The sequence below is a fragment of the Bos indicus x Bos taurus genome, chromosome X, assembly GCF_003369695.1.
Source record: "Bos indicus x Bos taurus breed Angus x Brahman F1 hybrid chromosome X, Bos_hybrid_MaternalHap_v2.0, whole genome shotgun sequence".
NCBI classification, from domain to species: domain Eukaryota; kingdom Metazoa; phylum Chordata; class Mammalia; order Artiodactyla; family Bovidae; genus Bos; species Bos indicus x Bos taurus.
The window spans coordinates 46132633-46153967 of record NC_040105.1 but is presented as its reverse complement, the minus strand read 5'-3'; the positions used below and the strand labels follow the sequence as shown (position 1 = coordinate 46153967).

The following is a 21335-nucleotide window of genomic DNA, read 5'->3' as shown; positions in this document are numbered from 1 at the left end:
TGCAGTGTGAAGACTTAGGATTGGGAATCTGAATATATGTGTGCTAAGTCCCTTCAGTCGCGTCCAACTCTCTGAGACCCTATGAACTATGGCCCATCAGGCTCCTCTATCCATGGGATTCTCCAGGCAAGTATACTGGAGTGGGTTGCCATACCCTCCTCCAGGGGATATTTCTGACCCAAGGATCAAACCCATGTCTCTTAGGTCTCCTACATTGGCTGGCAGGTTCTTTACCACAGCGCCACCTAGGAAGACCGGGGAATATGACATCAGTTCAGTTCAGTCGCTCAGTCCTGTCTATCTCTTTGCGACCCCATGGGCTGGAGCACACAAGGCTTCCCTGTCCATCTCAAACTCCCTGTCCGTCACCAACTCCAAGAGTTTGCTCAAACTCATGTCCATTAAGTCGGTGACACCATCCAACCATCTCATCCTCTGCCATCCCTTTCTCCTCCCGCCTTCAATCATTCCAAGCATCAGGGTCTTTTCCAATGAGTCAGCTCTTTGCATCAGGTGGCCAAAGTATTGGAGTTGCAGCTTCAGCATCAGTCCTTTCAATGAAATTTCAGGAGTGATTTCCCTTTGGATGGACTGGTTTGATCTCCTTCTGGTCCAAGGGACTCTCAAGAGTATTTTCCAACACCACAGTTCAAAAGCGTCAAGTCTTTGGTGCTTAGCTTTCTTTATACTCCAATTCTCACATCCATACATGACTACTGGAAAAATCATAGCTTTGACTAGAGGGACCTTTGTAGGCAAAGTAATGTCTCTGCTTTTTAATATTCTGTCTATGTTGGTCATAGCTTTTCTTCCAAGGAACAAATGTCTTAATTTCATGGCTGCAGTCACCATCTGCAGTGATTCTGGAGCCCAAGAAAATAAAGTCTGTCTCTGTTTCCATTGTTTCCCCATCTATTTGCCATTATGTGATGGGACCAGATGCCATGACCTTAGTTTTTTGAATGTTGAGTTTAGGCCAGCTTTTTCACTCTCCTCTTTACCTTTCATCAAGAGGCTCTTTAGTTCTTCTTCACTTTCTGCCATAAGGGTGGTGTCATCTGCATATCTGAGGTTACTGATATTTCTCTTGGCAATCCTGATTCCAGATTTTGCTTCATCCAGCCTGGCAATTAGCATGATGGATTCTGCATGTAAGTTAAGTAAGCAGGAATTGCTGACAATATACAGCCTTGACATACTCCTTTCCCAATTTGGAACCAGTCTGTTGTTCCATGTCCAGCTCTAATTGTTGCTTCTTGACCTGTATACAGCTTTCTCAGGAGGCAGGTAAGGTAGTCTGGCATTCCCATCTCTTGAAGAATTTTCCACAGTTTGTTGTGATCCACACAGTCAAAGACTTTGGGGTAGTCAATAATGCAGAAGTAGATGTTTCTCTGGAATGCTCTTGCTTTTTCCATGACCCAACGGATGTTGGCAATTTGATCTCTGGTTCCTCTGCCTTTTCTAAATCCAGCTTGAACATCTGGAAGTTCAGGATTCATGTACTGTTGAAGCCTGGCTTGAAGACTTTTGAGCATTACTTTGCTAACGTGTGAGATGAGGGCAATTGTGCAGTAGTTTGAACATTTTTGGCTTTGCCTTTCTTTGGGACTAGAATGAAAACTGACCTTTTCCAGTCCTGTGGCCACTGCTGAGTTTTCCAGATTTGCTGGGATATTGAGTGCAGCACTTTCACAGCATCATGTTTTAGGATTTGAAATAGCTCAACTGGAATTCCATCACCTCCACTAGCTTTGTTGGTAGTGATGCTTCCTAAGGCCCACTTGACTTCACATTCCAGGATGTCTGGCTCTGGGTTAATGATCACACTATCACGGTTATCTGGGTCATTTTGTATAGTTCTTCTGTGTATTCTTGCCACCTCTTCTTAATGTCTTCTGTTTCCGTTAGGTCCATAGCATTTCTGTCCTTTATCAAGCCTATCTTTGCATGAAATGTTCCCTTGGTATCTCCAATTTTCTTGAAGAGATCTCTAGTCTTTCCCATCCTATTGTTTTCTTCTATTTCTTTGCATTGATCACTGAGGAAGGCTTTCTTATTCTCCTTGCTGTTTGGAATTCTGCAATCAAACGGGTATACCTTTCTGTTTCTCCTTTGCCTTTAGCTTCTCTCCATTTCTCAGCTATTTGTAAGCCCTCCTCAGACAATCATTTTGCCTTTTTGCATTTCTTTTTCTTGAGGATGGTCTTGATCACTGCCTCCTATACAATGTCATGAACCTCCATCCATAGTTCTTCAGGCACTCTGTCTATCAGATGTAATCCCTTGAATCTGTTTGTCACTTCCACTGTATAATCATAAGGGATTTGATTTAGGTCATACCTGAATGGTCTAGTGGTTTTCCCTACTTTCTTCAAATTAAGTCTGAATTTGGTAATAAGGAATTCATGATTTGAGCCATAAGAAAGCCTTCCTCAGCGATCAATGCAAAGAAATAGAGGAAAACAAAAGAATGGGAAACATTAGAGATCTCTTCAAGAAAATTAGAGATACCAAGGGTACATTTCATGCAAAAATGGGCTCAATAAAGGACATAAAAGGTAGGGACCTAACAGAAGCAGAAGATATTAAGAAGAGGTGGCAAGAATACACAGAAGAACTGTACAAAAAAGACCTTCATGACCCAGATAATCATGATGGTGTGATCACTCGCCTAGAGCCAGACATCCTGGAATGTGAAATCAAGTGGGCCTTAGGAAGCATCACACGAACAAAGCTAGTGGAAGTAATAGAATTCCAGTCGAGCTATTTCAAATCCTGAAAGATGATCCTATGAAAGTGTTGCACTCAATATGCCAGCAAATTTGGAAAACTCAGCAGTGGCCACAGGACTGGAAAAAGTCAGTTTTCATTCCAACCCCAAAGAAAGGCAATGTTAAAGAATGCTCAAACTACTGCACAATTGCACTCATTTCACACGCTAGTAAAGTAATGCTTAAAATTCTCCAAGCCAGGCTTCAGCCATATGTGAACTGTGAACTTTCAGATGTTCAAGCTGGTTTTAGAAAAGGCAGAGGAACCAAAGATCAAATTGCCAACATCTGCTGGATCATCAAAAAAGCAAGAGAGTTCCAGAAAAACATCTATTTCTGCTTTATTGACTATGCCAAAGCCTTTGACTGTGTGGAACAAAATAAACTGTGGAAAATTCTGAAAGAGACGGGAATACCAGATCACCTGACCTGCTTCTTGAGAAACCTGTATGCAGGTCAGGAAGCAACAGTTAGAACTGGACGTGGAACAACAGACTGGTTCCAAATAGGAAAAGGAGTATGTCAAGGCTATATATTTTCACTCTGCTTATTTAACTTATATGCATAGGACATCATGAGAAATGCTGGGCTGGAGGAAGCAGAAGCTGGAATCAAGATTGCTAGGAGAAATATCAATAATTTCAGATATGCACATGACACTACCCTTATGGCAGAAAGTGAAGAAGAACTAAAGAGCCTCTTGATGAAAGGAAAGAGGAGAGTCAAAAAGTTGACTTAAAGCTCAACATTCAGAAAACTAAGATCATGGCATCCGGTCCTGTCATTTCATGGCAAATAGAGGGGAAACAGTGGGAAAAGTGTCAGACTTGATTTTTGGGGGCTCCAAAATCACTGCAGATGGTGACTGCAGCCATGAAATTAAAAGACGCTTACTCCTTGGAAGGAAAGTTATGACCAACCTAGACAGCATATTAAAAAGCAGAGACATTGCTTTGCCAACAAAGGTCCGTCTAGTCAAGGCTATGGTTTTTCCAGTGGTCATGTACGGATGTGAGACTTGGACTATAAAGAAAGCTGACCACTGAAGAATTGATGCTTTTGAACTGTGGTGTTGGAGAAGACTCTTGAGAGCCCCTTGGACTGCAAGGAGATCCAACTAGTCCATCCTAAAGGAGATCAGTCCTAGGTGTTCATTGGAAGGACTGATGTTGAAGCTGAAACTCCAATACTTTGGCCACCTGATGCAAAGAGCTGACTTATTTGAAAAGACCCTGATGCTGGGAAATATTGAGGGCAGGAGGAGAAGGGTATGACAGAGGATGAGATATTTGGATGGCATCATCGACTCGATGGACATGGTTTTGGGTGAACTCTGGGAGTTGGTGATGGACAAGGAGGCCTAGCCTGCTGCAGTTCATGGGGTCACAAAGAATCAGACATGACTGAGCAACTGAACTGAACTGGACTCATCTGAGCCATGATCAGCTCCCACTCTTGTTTTTGCTGACTATATATAGCTTCTCCATCTTTGTCTGCAAAGAATATAATCAATCTGATTTCAGTATTGACCATCCGGTGATGTGTAGAGTGTAGAGTCTTGGAGAGTGTAGAGTAATGTGTAGAGTTGTCTCTTATGTTGTTGAAAGAGGGTGTTTTCTATAACCAGTGCATTCTCTTGGCAAAACTCTATTAGCCTTTGCCTTGCTTTATTTTGAATCCCTTAGAAGAAATGGAGTAGCCCTCATAGTCAACAAAAGCTTCAGAAATGCAGTATTTGGATGCAATCTCAAAAACGACAAAATCATCTCTGCTTGTTTCCAAGGCAAACCATTCAATTTAAGAAATAAATCATTATAAATATCGTCTTCCTCCTCTCCCTCTTCCATCCATTTCCCTTTTTTCTCTCTTGTCCCCATTCTCCTCTTTGTATTCCCTTGAATTTGGCATGTATCATTGTTGTATTTTTCTTATAATTTTTGTATATATCCCTAAACATTATGTGGCATTGTTTTGTGTTTTTTTAACTTTATATAAACAGAATACATGTAGATGAGATAAAATTATATAGAATAGAAAGCAGGGGAATTATGAACATGTGATTTAATATGTGGGCTGCCTTGGTGTTACAGGTTTTGGAATGGGCATTGGGTTCACCAAAACTTAATATGTCAATAAAAGTAAGTAAGCAAGTAAATGAATAGAGATATAAGGGCACTATACATTGAGTAATTATGAGTGTCTAATAGACTGGGTTTAATTCAATTTCATATACCCAAGAATAAAAATAACAATCATAATGGATAGGCAATATATTTTTTGTATCCAACTACTACTTTTATTTTTCTCATGCAATAAGATTTGTGAGATTCATCCATGTCAACATATGAAGCTTTTTATTCACTTTCCCTACATTTCTCCTGCTAGACGAGTCCTTTTCCAAAAACCCCCAGAATTCTAAGTGTTCAGCCTTCTCTAGGTAATCCTTCCTGGCCAGCAGCCTTTGACTACCTAACTACTCTTATCACTCATTCCCTCTCTGATATGCCAGTCTTGATGGCCTACTTAGATTCCTGAGTATACTTCAGGCAACTAGTCAGTTCATTTCATACTTCTGGAAGGCTTTCAAATATTTTGGAAGAGGAAAAGCCCTTTGTAGCAGTGCATGTGTGGCTTACTGCTTCCTACTTCACATCAGCAGTCTTGTTGTAAACACATATGTGCATTGAGGCTGAGGTCTGAGACAAAATCCACAGATGTAGGCCAGAGGATTTCTCTAATAGCATCTAGTTAGCCAACTGTTAGTGTCATAAGCTAAGGTAACCTGTCCAGATTTAAACCAAACCACCTCTCACTGATACACCAGAACAATGGCAATGTTAGCATTCTGCTGTGCATATGTGCCAACTGTCCTTATACCCACTCTCCACATACCTCCAACAAAAAGCCTTCTCTTTCTTCCTGTCTAGGACCTGATCCGGAGAGACATTCTATACTACAAAGGCCGCATTGATATGGATAAATATGAGGTAGTGGACATTGAAGATGGCAGAGATGATGACTTTAATGTAAGCATGAAAAATGCCTTCAAGCTTCACAACAAGGAGACTGAGGAGATACATCTATTCTTTGCCAAGAAATTGGAGGAGAAGATACGCTGGCTCAGAGCTTTCAGAGAAGAGAGGAAAATGGTACAGGAAGATGAAAAAATTGGTAAGTGACCTGAGAGGAGAAAGAAGAATATGGGTATGAAGAACATAGAAGAGTTAAATTAATTTTCATTTTTCTAGAGGCAGAGAAATTTGTGTTGTAAACTGACATAATCCACTTTGGTGGTTTCCTATTATTAGGTTATTTTTGGCAGATAACAATAGTTTCTATTAGTCAGGGTTAAGTGATACTTAGAGGTTGATTTCCCCTACATTATCACTGTTAGATGAGATTAATACACTTAAATCAAACCTCAGGCTCAATTCTCCCAAACATACAAAAGTGTATTAGCAAACAAACACAAAAGCAGTCATACAGCCTGTTCTGTAATTTCAATGAAGTCAGAACTCTGTCTTTAGATACACAACAGCATCTTCTGTGAAAAGTTTAGGTTAGTTGAGGCAGATTTGGTAATTTTGGAGAAGGGAATGGGTACATACTCTAGTATTCTGGCCTGGAGAATTCCATGGACTATATACAGTCCATGGGGTTGCAAAGAGTCGGACACGGTTGACAGACTTTCACTTTCACTTTCAGCTAACTTCCTAGTCAAAGTCCGGTGACAAAATCCTCTGATTAGGCCAAAATATAGTACTCATTTTCAATCTTAAATTTCAGGCTTCCTTCTGAAGTATATATATAGGCTATAGGGTTCACTGTCAGTGAAGGCAATGGCAACCCACTCCAGTACTCTTGCCTGGAAAATCCCATGGACAGAGGAGCCTGGTAGGCTGCAGTCCATGGGGTTGCTAGGAGTTGGACATGACTGAGCGACTTCACTTTCACTTTTCACTTTCATGCATTGGAGAAGGAAATGGCAACCCACTCCAGTGTTCTTGCCTGGAGAATCCTAGGGATGGGGGAGCCTGATGGGCTGCCGTCTATGGGGTCACACAGAGTCGGACTCGACTGAAGCGACTTAGCAGCAGCAGCAGCAGCAGCAGGGTTCACTGGATTCTTATACCCAGTTCTTGTGAAGGCTCAAGTGCCTATATGACATTTGTGGAGAGGGCACATCTTGTACAGCATTCTTTTTTATCAGTGAAAATTCATTTTCACATGTATTAGACTAATTAGGCCTCCCAAATTAAGGTGACTGAACTGCTGGTAGTTGTGGCCTCTTGAGCAAAGACTTCTGAATGTTCAATATGTTAACAAATCACTTCTTGAGTGTGTATTCCTGATTAGATCACTTTAGGTGTTAACTAAATGCCCCTATTAATGTTCTTATATATATCATGTTCTCTGTATAAAAGTATTTTAAAGTAAATTATAGAAAATATAACAGGGCCACTTGCATGATTTAAAACCAGGACCATTTGCATGATGTAGAATCACACTAAACCATACTCTTTTATTTCAAATAAGTTATTCTCCTTTCCACAGGGAATATAGCTGGTAGAGATACTTTTTATACTGCTTTCCCACTGTGGGATTTAGCATTTAACCTTGTGGTTTACAAAGTACTATCTGGTCTCCTGCTCGTCGTCCTGCCTTTCTGGCATAAAAAATACAATACAGCCAGGCTTTGAAATTCCTTGAGAGGACACCAGAGTTTCTGGTTTTGCCTCACTCCTGCTGCTGCTAAGTTGCTCCAGTCGTGTCTGACTCTGAGCGATCCCATAGATGGCAGCCCACCAGGCTTCCCCGTCCCTGGGATTCTCCAGGCAAGAACACTGGAGTGGGTTGCCATTTCCTTCTCCAGTGCATGAAAGTGAAAAGTGAAAGTGAAGTCGCTCAGTCATGCCCAACTCTTAGCGACCCCATGGACTGCAGCCTACCAGGCTCCTCCACCCATGGGATTTTCCAGGCAAGAGTACTGGAGTGGGGTGCCATTGCCTTCTCCTGCCTAAAGGAGGAGAATTATACCTTAAAACATCTGTATTCAAGTTGGAAGAAACTGCCTCTAAAAAAATGGGCCTACCATTTGAGTCCTGGTACAAATATATTTTCCTATCTGAAGTATTGGGATTGAAATGGTCCAAAGGCAAGGAAGGATCATCAGAAAGACACTGCTTCATCTTATCTAAGTCTTCTCAGGTTTTGGGTAGAGTACTTATTGATAATTCACTATAAGTCCCATTGAATTCAGTTTGCTTTTAGCATTTGGGCACTGCTTTAGGACATGATGTAGAATCATTACAGAAATTCTACTGGCTGCTTGTCCTAATGGAAGGCACCAACAATCTCTGACACTGCCTAGATTGTTAGTGCTATTAGAGGAATTGTTTTAGTGTGCTTTTTGCAGATCCTAGATCAACTAGAAGACTCATACCATTCACTCTGGTTCCAACATATCTCCCACACTGTAGAAAAGCTTCCAGAAATTGCTTCCCAACAGTCGTCTTTTTAAAAATATTAAGAATTTGGTCTAATTATAACAGTAAGTCATTTTCTTTGAAAGAAATTTTGGGGAAAAAACACAAAATACAAGGAAAAAAACACCTAAAAATCACACATGAACATACTACCCAGAGATAAATTTTATAAATATTTTTGTATATTTCCTTCCCATCTTTTTTCCTATGTGTCTAAATTAAAAAAAAAAATTAGAGTGCCTGAATCTTTATTTCTGTCTCCCCCAACCTCTGCCACTTCATGACAGATATAAATTTATATCTTTGTCACTTAAAATTATATCATTAACATTTCTGTAAATCATTTACTATTTTAATCATTATTTTTATGGCTGTCATGTGGATTTACTATAATTTTTGTTTTTTATTTTTATTTTTAAATTATAAAATACATAGTCATAATAACCATTTAAGCACATATGGAAATATAATAAAGTTTAGCATTCTGTTCCCTTCTCTGTTGCTCCTATGCTGTGTGAGATAATCAGTATTAATTTGATGTGTTTCTTTTCATACTAATCTCAAGTTCATATAAACATATACACATAAGACTTTATAAAAATATAAATATTATGCTAAAAGATACAAACTGTACTATACATATTACTCTGTAACTTGCTTTCTTAAACATAATTTATCATCAGAACCACTCCAGTTGAAGAATACAGAATCTAACTATAACTCCTTATATCAGTCAGGGTTCAATAAGAGAAGCATAACCAATAAGAGATAAATTATTATTAAGAAATTTATTATAAGAATTGCATTATGTGATTGTGAAGGCTGGCTAAGCAACTCCAGGCATTCAGGTTCAAACATCATGGGTAGGCTTGAACTCGTGGGCATAGAGCAAAGCTGTCTTTGGATAGGGCTTGTAGGTCCGAAGCTTGTAAGGCAAAATTTCTTCTTTTAGATGAGACCTTAGCCTTAGTTTTTTAACTGGCAAAAACACCATGAGCTCTGTACTTAATTTTTTTCCTTTTATTTATTTGTTTTTTAATGTATTTATTTATTTTAATTGGAGGCTAATTTAAAGGCACAATATACTAGTCTTAGCTGTATGCTTATTGTTGTGCAAGTTTCAAGGACTTATTCATATCTTATGTAAATGAAACTTTATAGCTATAGAAAAGCAGCTCCCTGTTATCTCTGGTGATTCTCTCTGGAATCACCATTCTGCTCTCTATGAGTTTCACTAGTTAAGACACTTCATATTCATGCAAATATAGAATTTGTCCTTCTGTGACTACATTATTTTAATTAGCAAATGTCCTCCAGATTTATCCATGTTGCCACATATGGCAGAATTCCCATTCTTTTTAGGGCTGAATAATATTCTAGTGTGTGTGTGTGTGTGTGTGTGTGTGTGTGTGTGTATGTGTGTGTGTATATAAAAAGATACATACAACATTTTCTTTATCCCTTTATCCATCCTCAGGCATTTAGATTGTTTCAATTATCATGGCCTTTGGGAATAATGCTGCAATGAATATGAGAGTACTGATATCTCTTCAAGATCTTGATTTCAATTATTTTGCACATATAACCAGAAGTGGGATTTCTGGATCATATGGTAGTTTTCCATAGTGACTAAATCATTTTAATTCCTAACAGTTTACTATGGGTCCAGTTTCTCTACATTCTTGCCAATACTAATCATCTTTTGTTTCTTCAAGAATATCTCTCTAAACAGGAGTGAAGTGATATCTTATTATGGTTAAGATTTGGATTTCCCTGATAATTAGTGATGTGGAGAATACTTTTATATACCTGTTGGCCATTTGTATGACTTCTTTGAGAACATGTCTATGCAAGTCCTTTGACCATTCTTTTTAATTGCTATATGTTTGTTTGTTTATTTACTGCTGAGCAGAGAAGTTTCTTATATATTTTGGATATTAAGCCCTTAGATATATAGTTTCCAAATATTTATTCCCATTCCATAGATTGCCTTTTTTTTTTTTTAAAGAAAATTCTTGACTGAGCTCAGTGAACTTCAGTTTGTGTGTGGGCATGCTCAGTCATGTCTGACTCTTTGGGACCCCCAGGGACTATAGCCAACCAGGCTCCTCTGTCCATGGAATTTTCCAGGCAAGAATACTAGAGTGGCATAGATTGCCTTTTTATATGTTGTTTCTTTTCTTTGCTGTGCAGAATCATTTTAGTTTGATGTAGTCCTATTTGTCTGCTTTTTCTTTGTTGCCAGTGCTTTTGGTATTTAAGAAATCATTGTCAAGAAGATTTTTCCCCTTTTTTCTTCTAGGAGTTTTACAATTCCAAGTCATACAATCAAGTCTTCAGTCCACTTTGCATTGATTTTCATGTATGGCATAAGATAGAAGTTCAGTTTCATTCTTTTGCATGTGGATATCCAATTTTCACAAAACCATTTGTTGAAGAAACTATCCTTTCCCCATTGTGTATTCTTGGCAGCCTTGTCAAAGATATGTTGACTGTATATGTGTGCATTTATTTCTGGCCCTCTATCCTATTCCATTGATCTGGAGTTCTCTCTTTATGCCATACAATACTGTTTTAATTACTGTAGCTTCATAATATATTTTTAACCAGGAATTGTGAAGTTTCTAGCTTTGCCCTTCTTTCTCAAGATTGCTTTAGCTATTATGGGTCTTTTATGTTTCCACATAAATTTTAGGCTTGCTATTTCTGTTTCTGTAAAAAAAATACCATTGGGGTTTTGATAGAATTACATTGACTCTATAGATAGCTTCAAGTCAGAATGGATATTTAACAATATTAAACCTTCCACCACAAGAAAGGTAAACTACAAATCAATATCTATAACAAAATCCATGGGAAAGTCCTCTGTAAATCACTGGAAAAAAAAATTCAACAATACAATAAGAGGATCAGACACCATGACCAAGTGGGATTTATCTGGAATACAAGAATGGTTTAACATATGTAAATCAATTAATGTGATACACCACACTAACAAAATGAAGGGGAAAAGTCACATGATCATCCTTATGGATACAGAAAAATCATGTGAAAAAATTCAACACACTCTTATGATAAAAACTATCAACAATATATAGAAGGAATTTACCTCAATATATAAACCATATATTGAAAGCTCACAAGGCTCATAGCTAATATTATGCTTATTGGGGGAAAGCTGAAAGCTTTTTCTCTAAGATCAGGAACAAGAGATGTTTACATTCACCGCTTCTAGTCAATGTAGTAGTGAAAGTCCTAGCTAGAGCAATTAGGCTTAACTAATTAATTCCTCCAAATCAGGAAAGAGAAAGTAAAATTATTCCTGTTTGCAGATGAGATCATCTTATATGTAAAAACCCTAAGATTCCACAAACAGCTTTTACATCTAATAAATGAATTTATTTGTAGGATACAAAATCAACATACAAAAGTAAATTGTGTTTCTATGTACTAACAACAAACTATATGAAAAAGAAATTAAGCAAGCAATCTCATTTACAATTGCTTCAAAAAGAATATAATAGTTAGATATAAACTTAACTAAGGATGTAAAATACTGGTACACTGAAAACTACAAAACATTACTGAAAGAAATTAAAGAAGACATAAATAAATAGACATTCTGTATTCTTGGAATGGAAGACAATGTTAATAACATGGTCATTTTACTAAAGATTTACTATAGATTCAATGTGCTCCTATTAAAACTCCAGTAGCATTTTTTATGGAAACAGGAAAAAAAAAGAACAATCCTAAAATTCATGGGGATCCACAGTATACCCATGAGAGAGAAGAATAAAGCTGGAGACATCACAATTCCTGATTCAAAATATATTACAAAGCTATAATAATTAAAACTGTTTGGTTCTGGCATAAAGACAGACATGTAGATGAATGCAATAGGATAGGGAGCTCAGAAAAACACATACATTTATATATTCAACATATCTTCAACAAGGATTCCAAAAATACACAATTGGGAAAGGATAATTTCTTCAATGAATGATGTGAAAGCTGGATATCCACATGAAAAAGAATAAAATTGAACTCCTACTTTATGCCATATGTGAAAATCAGTTCAAAGTGGCCTGAAGACTAGAACATGTGACTTGAAACTGTAAAAATCCTAGACAAAAACATTCGGGAAATATTTCTTGATGTTGGTCTTGACAGTGATTTTTTTGGATATGACACCAAAAACATGGACAGGAAAGCAAAAATAGAAAACATCAAACCAAAAAGCCTTTGCACAGCAAAAGAAAAAAAAAAACAGCACGAATAAGCAACCTGTTAAATGGGAGAAAATATTTTCAAAAAATACATGTGATAATTTCTAAAATATATAAGGAACTCCTACAGCTCAATTAGTTAAAACCCAAAACTCAGTTAAAAATTGGCAAAGAACTTCCACAGATATTTTGATTATTTCTTTGATTGCTTTTGCCATTCAATTTTTTTCCTCCTTGTAAAACTTTTCCTTAAGTCTATATATATTTTCTGCTGTAATCTCATTTTTTAGCTCATTTTTCTTTTTAGTTTTGCTTTTGATTGTGAAATGTCTTTCCACTTTTCACCATATTTTATTCAACCACTCTCCATTTAACAGCCTCTTAACTCATGTTCTCACCTTTTTGCCCCTCTATACATTGAAATGCATTGTTGTAGGTAAGTGTTAATATTACTCTTCCAGAAAACTTGTACTAATTTATACATTTTAAAAAAGGTCTATGTTACTCATAACAAAATGATTTATTTTTGTGTTATAGGGTTTGAGATTTCTGAAAATCAGAAGAGGCAGGCTGCAATGACTGTGAGAAAAGTCTCTAAACAAAAAGGTAAAACTGCCTTTAACTACAACCTCCCTGACCTCACTCACTCTCATTGTGAAACTGAAAAGCCATAAGCTATGTATTTGTATATTCATATGCTTATTTCCATGCTAAAGTTCACTTAGGGTCATGGGAAATGTCCAGATTCCCAGGTGTCTCTGATGATAAGTGGTAAATGATCTTTAAAAGACTTAAGGCTTAGGAGTGAATAATTTAAGATAACCATGTCTACAGATAGCTCATTGGGTACAGGAAAAAAATAGAAACTTTGTTTCTTTTATTTTCCCTTAAAGTGAGAAACTAAACTTTATTAACAATTTAGAAACAGTTGGACAATAGTAAATATATGGAATTTATTAATACATGTATATATATATATATATATATATATATATATATATATATTAGGGATATGCATATAACCTTCTTTCATTGGACTGGGGGCATTTGCCAAATCATGAACCCCAAATCAGAATGGAGGACTTCAAACTGAACCTAGACAGAAGATTCAGATATTTGTTCTCTTTTTGAGTCATAAACTAAAGTATTTTAAAAAGAAAAATACCTTGGAAATCAACTTGAGTATGAAATGAAGCTTTATTTTCTCATTTTCATGAACTAGAAAACATTAAATGGTTAATTGAACAAAGGGAAGGAACTACCCTCTGTTTATTCAAGAAGCTATTCAGTACCAGTCATTTTATATAAGTTCCTTCATTTCGCTTTTATGATACCCCTGAAAAGGTAGACGTTATTAGTCTTATTTTCCAGATGAAGAAACTGAAGATATTTGGCATAAATTGACTCTGAACTTAAGTCAGCTTGTTTCCAAGTCTGCTGCACCCTCCTCTCCACCTCAGGGTTCTGTTGATCCTTCATGCTAGTTAAGAACAGCTCAATTTTTTTGTCTCACCTCAACCACTGACAGCTGTTTCTATTACTGACAGCCATTATTATTCTCCCCAGGGTAGGCAATCTTAGTGAGACTTCATTTTCCTTAGGCCCTTCCTTGTGCTCTCTTAAAGGGCTCTCTGATTCAGAATTAGTGACCATTTAAGTGATTAGATTCAAGTTGCCTGAAGTTCTAGCAGTCACATAATATACCCTTAATTATTCCCAATGAAGTTCCTTTTTATTGAAGAGGTTTAGTGCCTGTGGATATCTGATTTCCAGTTGACCAGTGCACCTAGCTTGGGCATCCAGCTAGTCATGGCCTTCCTTTTAACTTCTTATTGCTTCTTAGTCTTTGAAGATGCTCACTGACACTTTCACTCGTTGTGGAAATGTGATTCATTTTAGGTAGGAAATTAAAGGCAACCACTCCTAACTCCTTAGTGGTGAAAACAGGAGTGTTAGAAAGTAATCTGGAGTTAATTACACTAAGTCTATGATCTGTATGGATAGGAGAATCCTTTGAGAGAATGTGCTTATTCCTTAGAGATATGAGCCCCCACTACCTGGACAGTCTTCAGGGTACAAAAGGGCTGCTGTCCTAGTGGCCCACCTCTGTCTCCTGGAGGCTCTTTCCTCCTGAACTTCTCTCATTCTGAATCCTTCCACTGCCCCTACCACATTGACCTTCAAAATGGGATGGTATTCCTTTACCTCAGCCCAAGTTCTCCCAAGTCTATCTGAGACTGGCTTATTTTTCCACTGAGAAACCTTAAAGCAGAAGAACATGCACAAAGCAACCAATTAGAAAACAGTCCTACTTGCTCATACCAAGCGTTTGTGTCATGTTCCTTCTCTGCCTTGTCTCAAGACTATCTCTTGCAGGTCTTTTCTTGTCTCCCAGTATCCAAACAATTGTTCACCTGAACAGCTTTCCATCTAGACTTCAAATAAACTTATCTAGTTTCAAACCACTGAATTCCTAAAAATTTCCTCCATTATTTCTGTTTCCATTTTCAAGGCCCTCCTAGTCCAGGACTGTGGTGACTGATATATTTGAGACACATGGGCACTACATTTGTAGAAGTGATTTTCACTACAATCCATGGGGTCCCAAAGAGTCAGACACAACTGAGCGACTAACACACACACACACATATGGGAAGAACAAATGAGTTTTCTGAGATACCTAAGAAAGCCAGCTTTCTTAATCCTTCCAATGACACCTTTTTGGAAGTGATAAGGAGCATTTTTATCATTTCTCTAATTCAGATTTAATATAGATTCCAACACAATCTATAATGCCATGTGAAGTGAAGTGTTAGTCACTCAATCGTGTCTGACTCTTTGCAGCTCCATGTACTGTAGCTTGTCTTGGCCCTCTGTCCATGGAATTCTCCAGGCAAGAATACTGGAGTGGGTTGCCATTTCCTTCTCCAAGTCACATGAGCCACCATGGAAGCCCATAATGTCACGGGGCCTTATTCACTTAGTCTATTGTTCTGGGGGAGGGAAGCCTGGCTGAAGAAAAGCAGAGGACAGAGCCTAGCTCCAAGGGAGGCCTTTTCACTTTACATTTGCCTTTTATACTGTCTTGAGAGTCGATTATTAATTCCTGGTACATCAACTCATTTCAGTTTGCCATTATGGAGCTCTCTAGGGCCACAAGTACAGTCCTCCTCTCCAGAGGCTTTAGGACAGATCAAAATCAAATGAATATGTAAGAATAACTAAAATAAATGTGAAATAGAATAAAGTTTGAACAATAAGTCTACCCTGATTTCAACACTAATAGCTACAGTAACCAAGACAGTGTGGTGTTAGTAGAATAGACATAGTAGATTGTTAGAGAATAGAGAACCAAAAAAATAGACGTACACAAATATGTCCATCCAATTTTTTGACAAAGGTACAAAAGCAATTCGGTTAAGGAAGGATAACCTTTTAAACAAATGGCACTGAACAACTTCAGATATGCATATGATACCACTCTAATGGAAGAAGTGAGCTAAGACACCTATTGATGAGGAAAAAAGAGGAGAGTGAAGAATCTGGCTTAAAACTCAACATTAAAAACCTAAGATCATAGCATCCCATCCCAGGGTAGTCCCATCACTCCATGGCAAATAGAAGGGGGAAAGTGGAAACAGTGACAGAGTTTACTTTCTTGGGCTCCAGAATCACTGTGGACAGTGACTGCAGCCATTAAATTAGAAGATGCTTGCTTCTTGGAAGAAAAGCTGTGACAAACCTAGACAGCATAGTAAAAAACAGAGACATCACTTTACCAACAAAGATCTTTATGGTCAAAGCTATGGTTCTTCCAGTAGCTATGTACGGATGAGAGAGTCGGACCATAAAGAATGCTGAGTGCTGAAGAACTGATGCATTCAAATTGTGGTGCTGGAGAAGACTGTTGAGAATCTCTTGGACAGCAGGAGATCAAACCAGTCAATCCTAAAGGAAATCAAGCCTGAATATTCATTGGAAGGATGGATGCTGAAGCTCCAGTGCTTTGACTACCTGATGGGAAGAGCTAAATCATTGGAAAAAACCCTGATGCTTGGAAAGATTGAAGGCAAAAGGAGAAATGGGCAGCAGAGGATGAGATGGTTAGATAGCATCACCAACTCAATGGACATGAGTTTGAACAAACTCTGGGAGATAGTGAAGGATGGGAAAGTCTGGCATGCTGCAGTCCACTGGGTCACAGAGAGTCAGACATGACTTAGCAACTGAAAAACAAAGACAATAATCTCAACCTAAATTCACAACCTATAAAAAGTAACTCAAAATAGATAATGAATTTAAATTTAAAGTTACAAACTTTTAAAAAACAGTAGGAGAAAATCTTCAGGATTAGGTTTAGGCAAATAATTCTTTAGAACTGACACCAAAAGCTTGAATTATAAAATCAAGTATTGATAAAATGGACCTCATCAAAGTAGAAAATTTTGCCTTGTGTAGGACCATGTGAAGAAGATGAAAAGATAAGCTACATGCTAGGGAAAATGTTTTCAAACCATGTACCTGACAAAACAATGGTATTTAGAATATATAAAAAACTCTCAAAACTCAATAGTAAAAAAATAAATGAAAACAAACAAAAACAAATTACACATTCCAATTAGAAAATGGGCAAAAGACAGATAATTCACTGAAGATGATATTTGGGTATCAGCTGAACATATGAAAAGATGTTCAGCATCATTAATCATTGAAAATATGCAAATCACAATGAGCTATCACTACATATCTTTTACAAAGGCAATAGAAAAATAAATAGTGAAAACACCTAATGTTGGCAAGGGTGTATAGAAACAGAATCATTCATACCTTGCTGATGAGAGTGTAAAACAGTATAGCCACTGTTTTACATAATTGTTTGGCAGTTTCTTAAAACATAAAATAAACAACTACAAGATGATCCAGCAATTACACATCTGGGCATTTATCCCAGAGAAGCGGAAATTTATTTTCACTTAAAAACTTCTAAACAAATGTTCATAGCAGCTTCGTTCAAAATAGACCAAACTGGAAATAACTTAGATGTCTTTCAGTGGGTGAGTAATTAAGCAAATACTGGTACATCTATATCATAGAATACTATGCATCAATAAAAAGAGCCAACTACTGGTACATGTAACAACTTGGGTGAATTTCTAAGGAATCTTGATGATTGAGAAAACCTGATACCTAAAGGTTACAGATGATATGATTCCATTCATATAATGTTCTTCAAATAATATAATTTGGAAATGAGGAACATACTAATGGTTGCTAGGAGTTAAGGCGAGATTGGGAAAAGGAAAGAAATAAGTGTGGTTATAAAAGAGTAATAAGAGTAATCCTTTTGATGATAGAAATGTTGTCTCTTGACTGTGTCCTATAACAATGTTAATATCCTAGCTGTGATATTATAATATAGTTTTGCAAAATGCTATTATTGGAGAAATTAAATAAAGGGTCCAAGGCATATTTCCATATTTTTGATTCCTGTATGTGAATTTACAATGATCTCAAAATAAAAAGCTTAATTAAAAAATTAAAATGAACACTCCACAAACTCCCTCCCTAATATCTATATATCATTTGTTGGCCTCTGATACTGTCATATTTTTGATACCACATTTGAAAACTGTTAGACAACATCATCAAAATGGCATAATAGTTTTTTACCTTAGTCTCTCCAAAGAACACAGATTTTGACAATTACTAGCAGCTGGGAGTGTCATTCTGAGAGTCTGGGAGCTCAGTGGAGAAGTTCCAGACAGAATAATCTATGATTGGATGCAAAAAAGAGGCCAGTCAATAAAAACTGGAGTATGTGACTGCCCCTTTTTATGCAAAGATAGCAACACAAAACTAGAAGGAATATGAAAAGTCAAGGAAACAAGACATCATCGATGGAATGCAATAATTTCCAGAAACTGACACCCAAAGACCAGGAGATCTGTGATTTGCCTGATAAACAATTCAAAATATATTATAGTTATTTTAAGGAAGTCCAGAGAGCTACAAGAGGGACAGTTCAACAAAATCAGGGAAACATTGTGAACAGAATAAGAAATTTAACAGAGGAAATTATAAAAAGAACCAAACAAAGTATAGAGCTGAAAATACAATGTATGAAATGAAAAAAATACAATACAGAGCATCAATAGCAGACTTCATCCCCTAGAAGAAAAGTATCTGTGAAGTCAAAGAAAGGTCATTTGAAATTGTCTAGTCAGACTAGGGAAAAAATGAAAAAGAATAAAGTATGCCTATGTGACTTATGGGGTAAAATTAAGATTAACAATCTATAAAATATTACAGTCTAATAAGGATAAGAGAAGAAGGAAGGAGAACAAAGACTGTTTAAACAAACAATGGCTAGAACTTCCCAATTCTGGGTAAATATTTGGATATCCAAGTTCATGTGGCTCACTGATATCCAAACAATTTAACCCAAAATGGTCTTCTCTAAGACACATTCTAATAAAGCTATTTAAAATCAAAGACAAAAAGAGAAGATTAAAAGTAGCAAGAGAAAAAAAAAAAATCTCATGTGCATGGAAACCTGCATGAGGCTATCAGCAGATTTCTCAACAGAGAGTGGAATGATATGTTCAAAGTACTAAAAGAAAGTATCATCCAACAAGAATGCTGCACCCAGAAAATAAAGGAAAGAAAAAGACTTTTTCAGACCAGGAAAAATTTAAAAAGCAGAAAGAGTTAATCACCACTAGATTTGACTTACAATAAATGCTGAAATTTTTTCAAGCTGAAATGAAAGAATGCTAATTAGTAACATGAAAACCTGAAGATGAATGTACAATAGGGGCAGCAGACAATATATCAGAGTAGAAAGAGTTGAGCTCACCTCCTTTCATGAAAGCAACAAAATCAAAACTAACTGCTGAACAATCATTAACAAAAAAGTCTTGAACCTATGAAACAATGTATTCTACAACCAAAGACAAAGAAGAAAAAAGACAGTGGCGGGGGGTGCTTTTGCAATATAATCAAATCCTATACCTGCCAGGTGGGCAGCCCACAAACTTGAAAATTATTATATTGCAGAGGTTCTCTCATAGGAGTAAGAGTTCTGAGTGCAACATTAGACTCCAAAGCCTGGGCTCTGGCCATGGAAGGAGAAGCTCACAAACATTTGGCTTTAAAGGCCAGTGGAGCTTGTGTCCAAGAGTTTCACAGGACTGGGGAAATCAGTGATTCCACCCTTGGAGGAATCACACATTTTATGTGCACTGGGACCCAAAGCAAAGCTGTGACTCCATAGGAGCCTAGGCAAGACCTGCCTGTGAATCTTGGTCTCCTAGGGAGGCAGAGGTTAGCTATGAGTCACTATGGGGACAAGGACACTGGTGGTGGGAATTCCAAGGAATATTATCCACATAAGCTCTCGTAGAAGTCATCATATTGGCACCAAGATCTCGACTCACTCAACAGCCTGTAGGATCCAGTTCTGGGATGCCTCACATCAAACAACCAAAATAGTGGTAACACAGCCACATCCATCTGCAGACAGGCTACCTGAATTCATCCTAAGCCAACAACCACCTATAAACACATGGCTTGACATGGCCTTGCCCACAAGTGGGACAATACCTAGCTCTGCCCACCAGGGGGCAGGCACCAGTCCCTCCCACCAGGAAACCTGTACAGGGACCTTGGATCCACCTCACTCAACAAGATGCTGGCACAAGAAGCAAGGGAAACAATCTTGCAGCCTGAGGAAAAGGGACCATAAACACAAAAATTAAGACAAAATGAGATGACAGAGAAATATGTTAAAGAAGAAGGAACCAAATAGAAACCACAGAGAAACTAAGTGGAGATAGGCAATCTACCTGAGAAAGACTCAAGAGTAATGACAGTAAAGATGATTCAAGAAGTCAGAAAAATAATGAAGCACAGACCAAGAGAATACAATAAATGTTTATTATAGACCTGGAGAAAGAAATGGCAACCTACTCCAGCATTCTTGCCTGGAAAATCCCATGGTCAGAGGAGCCTGATAAGTTAAAGTCCATGGGGTTACAAAGAGTCAGACATGACTAAGCAACTTCACTTTCACTTTCTTCTAGGAGCTTAAAAGAACAAAGATGAACAATACAATAACTGCAATGAAAAATACACTAGAAGGAATAAATAGAATAAATGAGGCAGAAGAACAGATAAGTGAGCTAGAAGACAGATTACTGGAAATCACTACTGCAAAACAGAATAAAGAAAAAAGAATGAAAAATAATGAGAACAGTCTTAGAGACTTCTGGGATATTAAATGTACCAACACTTGCATTATAAGGGTAACAGAAGAAGATGAAGAGAGAAAAGGCCTGAGAAAATGTTTGAGGAAATAATAGCCAAACTCTTCACTAAAATGGGAAAGGACACACTTACTCAAAACCAGGAAGCACAGAGAGTCCCATACAGGATAAATCAAGGGAGGAACATGCTGAGATACACATTAATCAAAGTAATGAAAACTAAAGACAAAGAAAAAATATTAAAAAGCAACAGGGAAAAGCAACAAATAACATACAAAAGAATTTCCATAAGCTTATCTCCTGATTGTTCAGCAGTAGATCTGCAGGCCAGAAGAGAGTGGCATGATATATTTAAAATGCTGAAAAGGAAAAAACTACAACCAAGAATACTCTACCCAGAAAGGTTCTCATTCAGATTCCACAGAGAAAACAAATGCTTTATGGGCAAAGAAATGCTAAGATAATTCAACACCACCAAATCAGCTATACAACAAATGCTAAGGGAACTTCTCTATATGGGAAAGAAAAGGCCATAACTGGAAACAAGTAAATTATGAATGGGAAAGCTCAATGGTGAAGGCA

General features: G+C 37.3%; 1 protein-coding gene across 10 annotated transcripts in view; it reads left to right on the top strand.

The window, feature by feature from the left end:
- Positions 1 to 21335, top strand: part of ARHGEF9 (Cdc42 guanine nucleotide exchange factor 9) — a 420451-nt gene that overhangs the window by 387303 nt on the left and 11813 nt on the right. For all 10 annotated transcript variants that reach the window (XM_027535132.1, XM_027535130.1, XM_027535131.1 and 7 more), the window contains 2 exons: positions 5702 to 5945; positions 13027 to 13095. In XM_027535132.1, coding sequence (XP_027390933.1) covers positions 5702 to 5945; positions 13027 to 13095 — 313 coding nt within the window. The remainder of the gene's footprint in view (positions 1 to 5701; positions 5946 to 13026; positions 13096 to 21335) is intronic.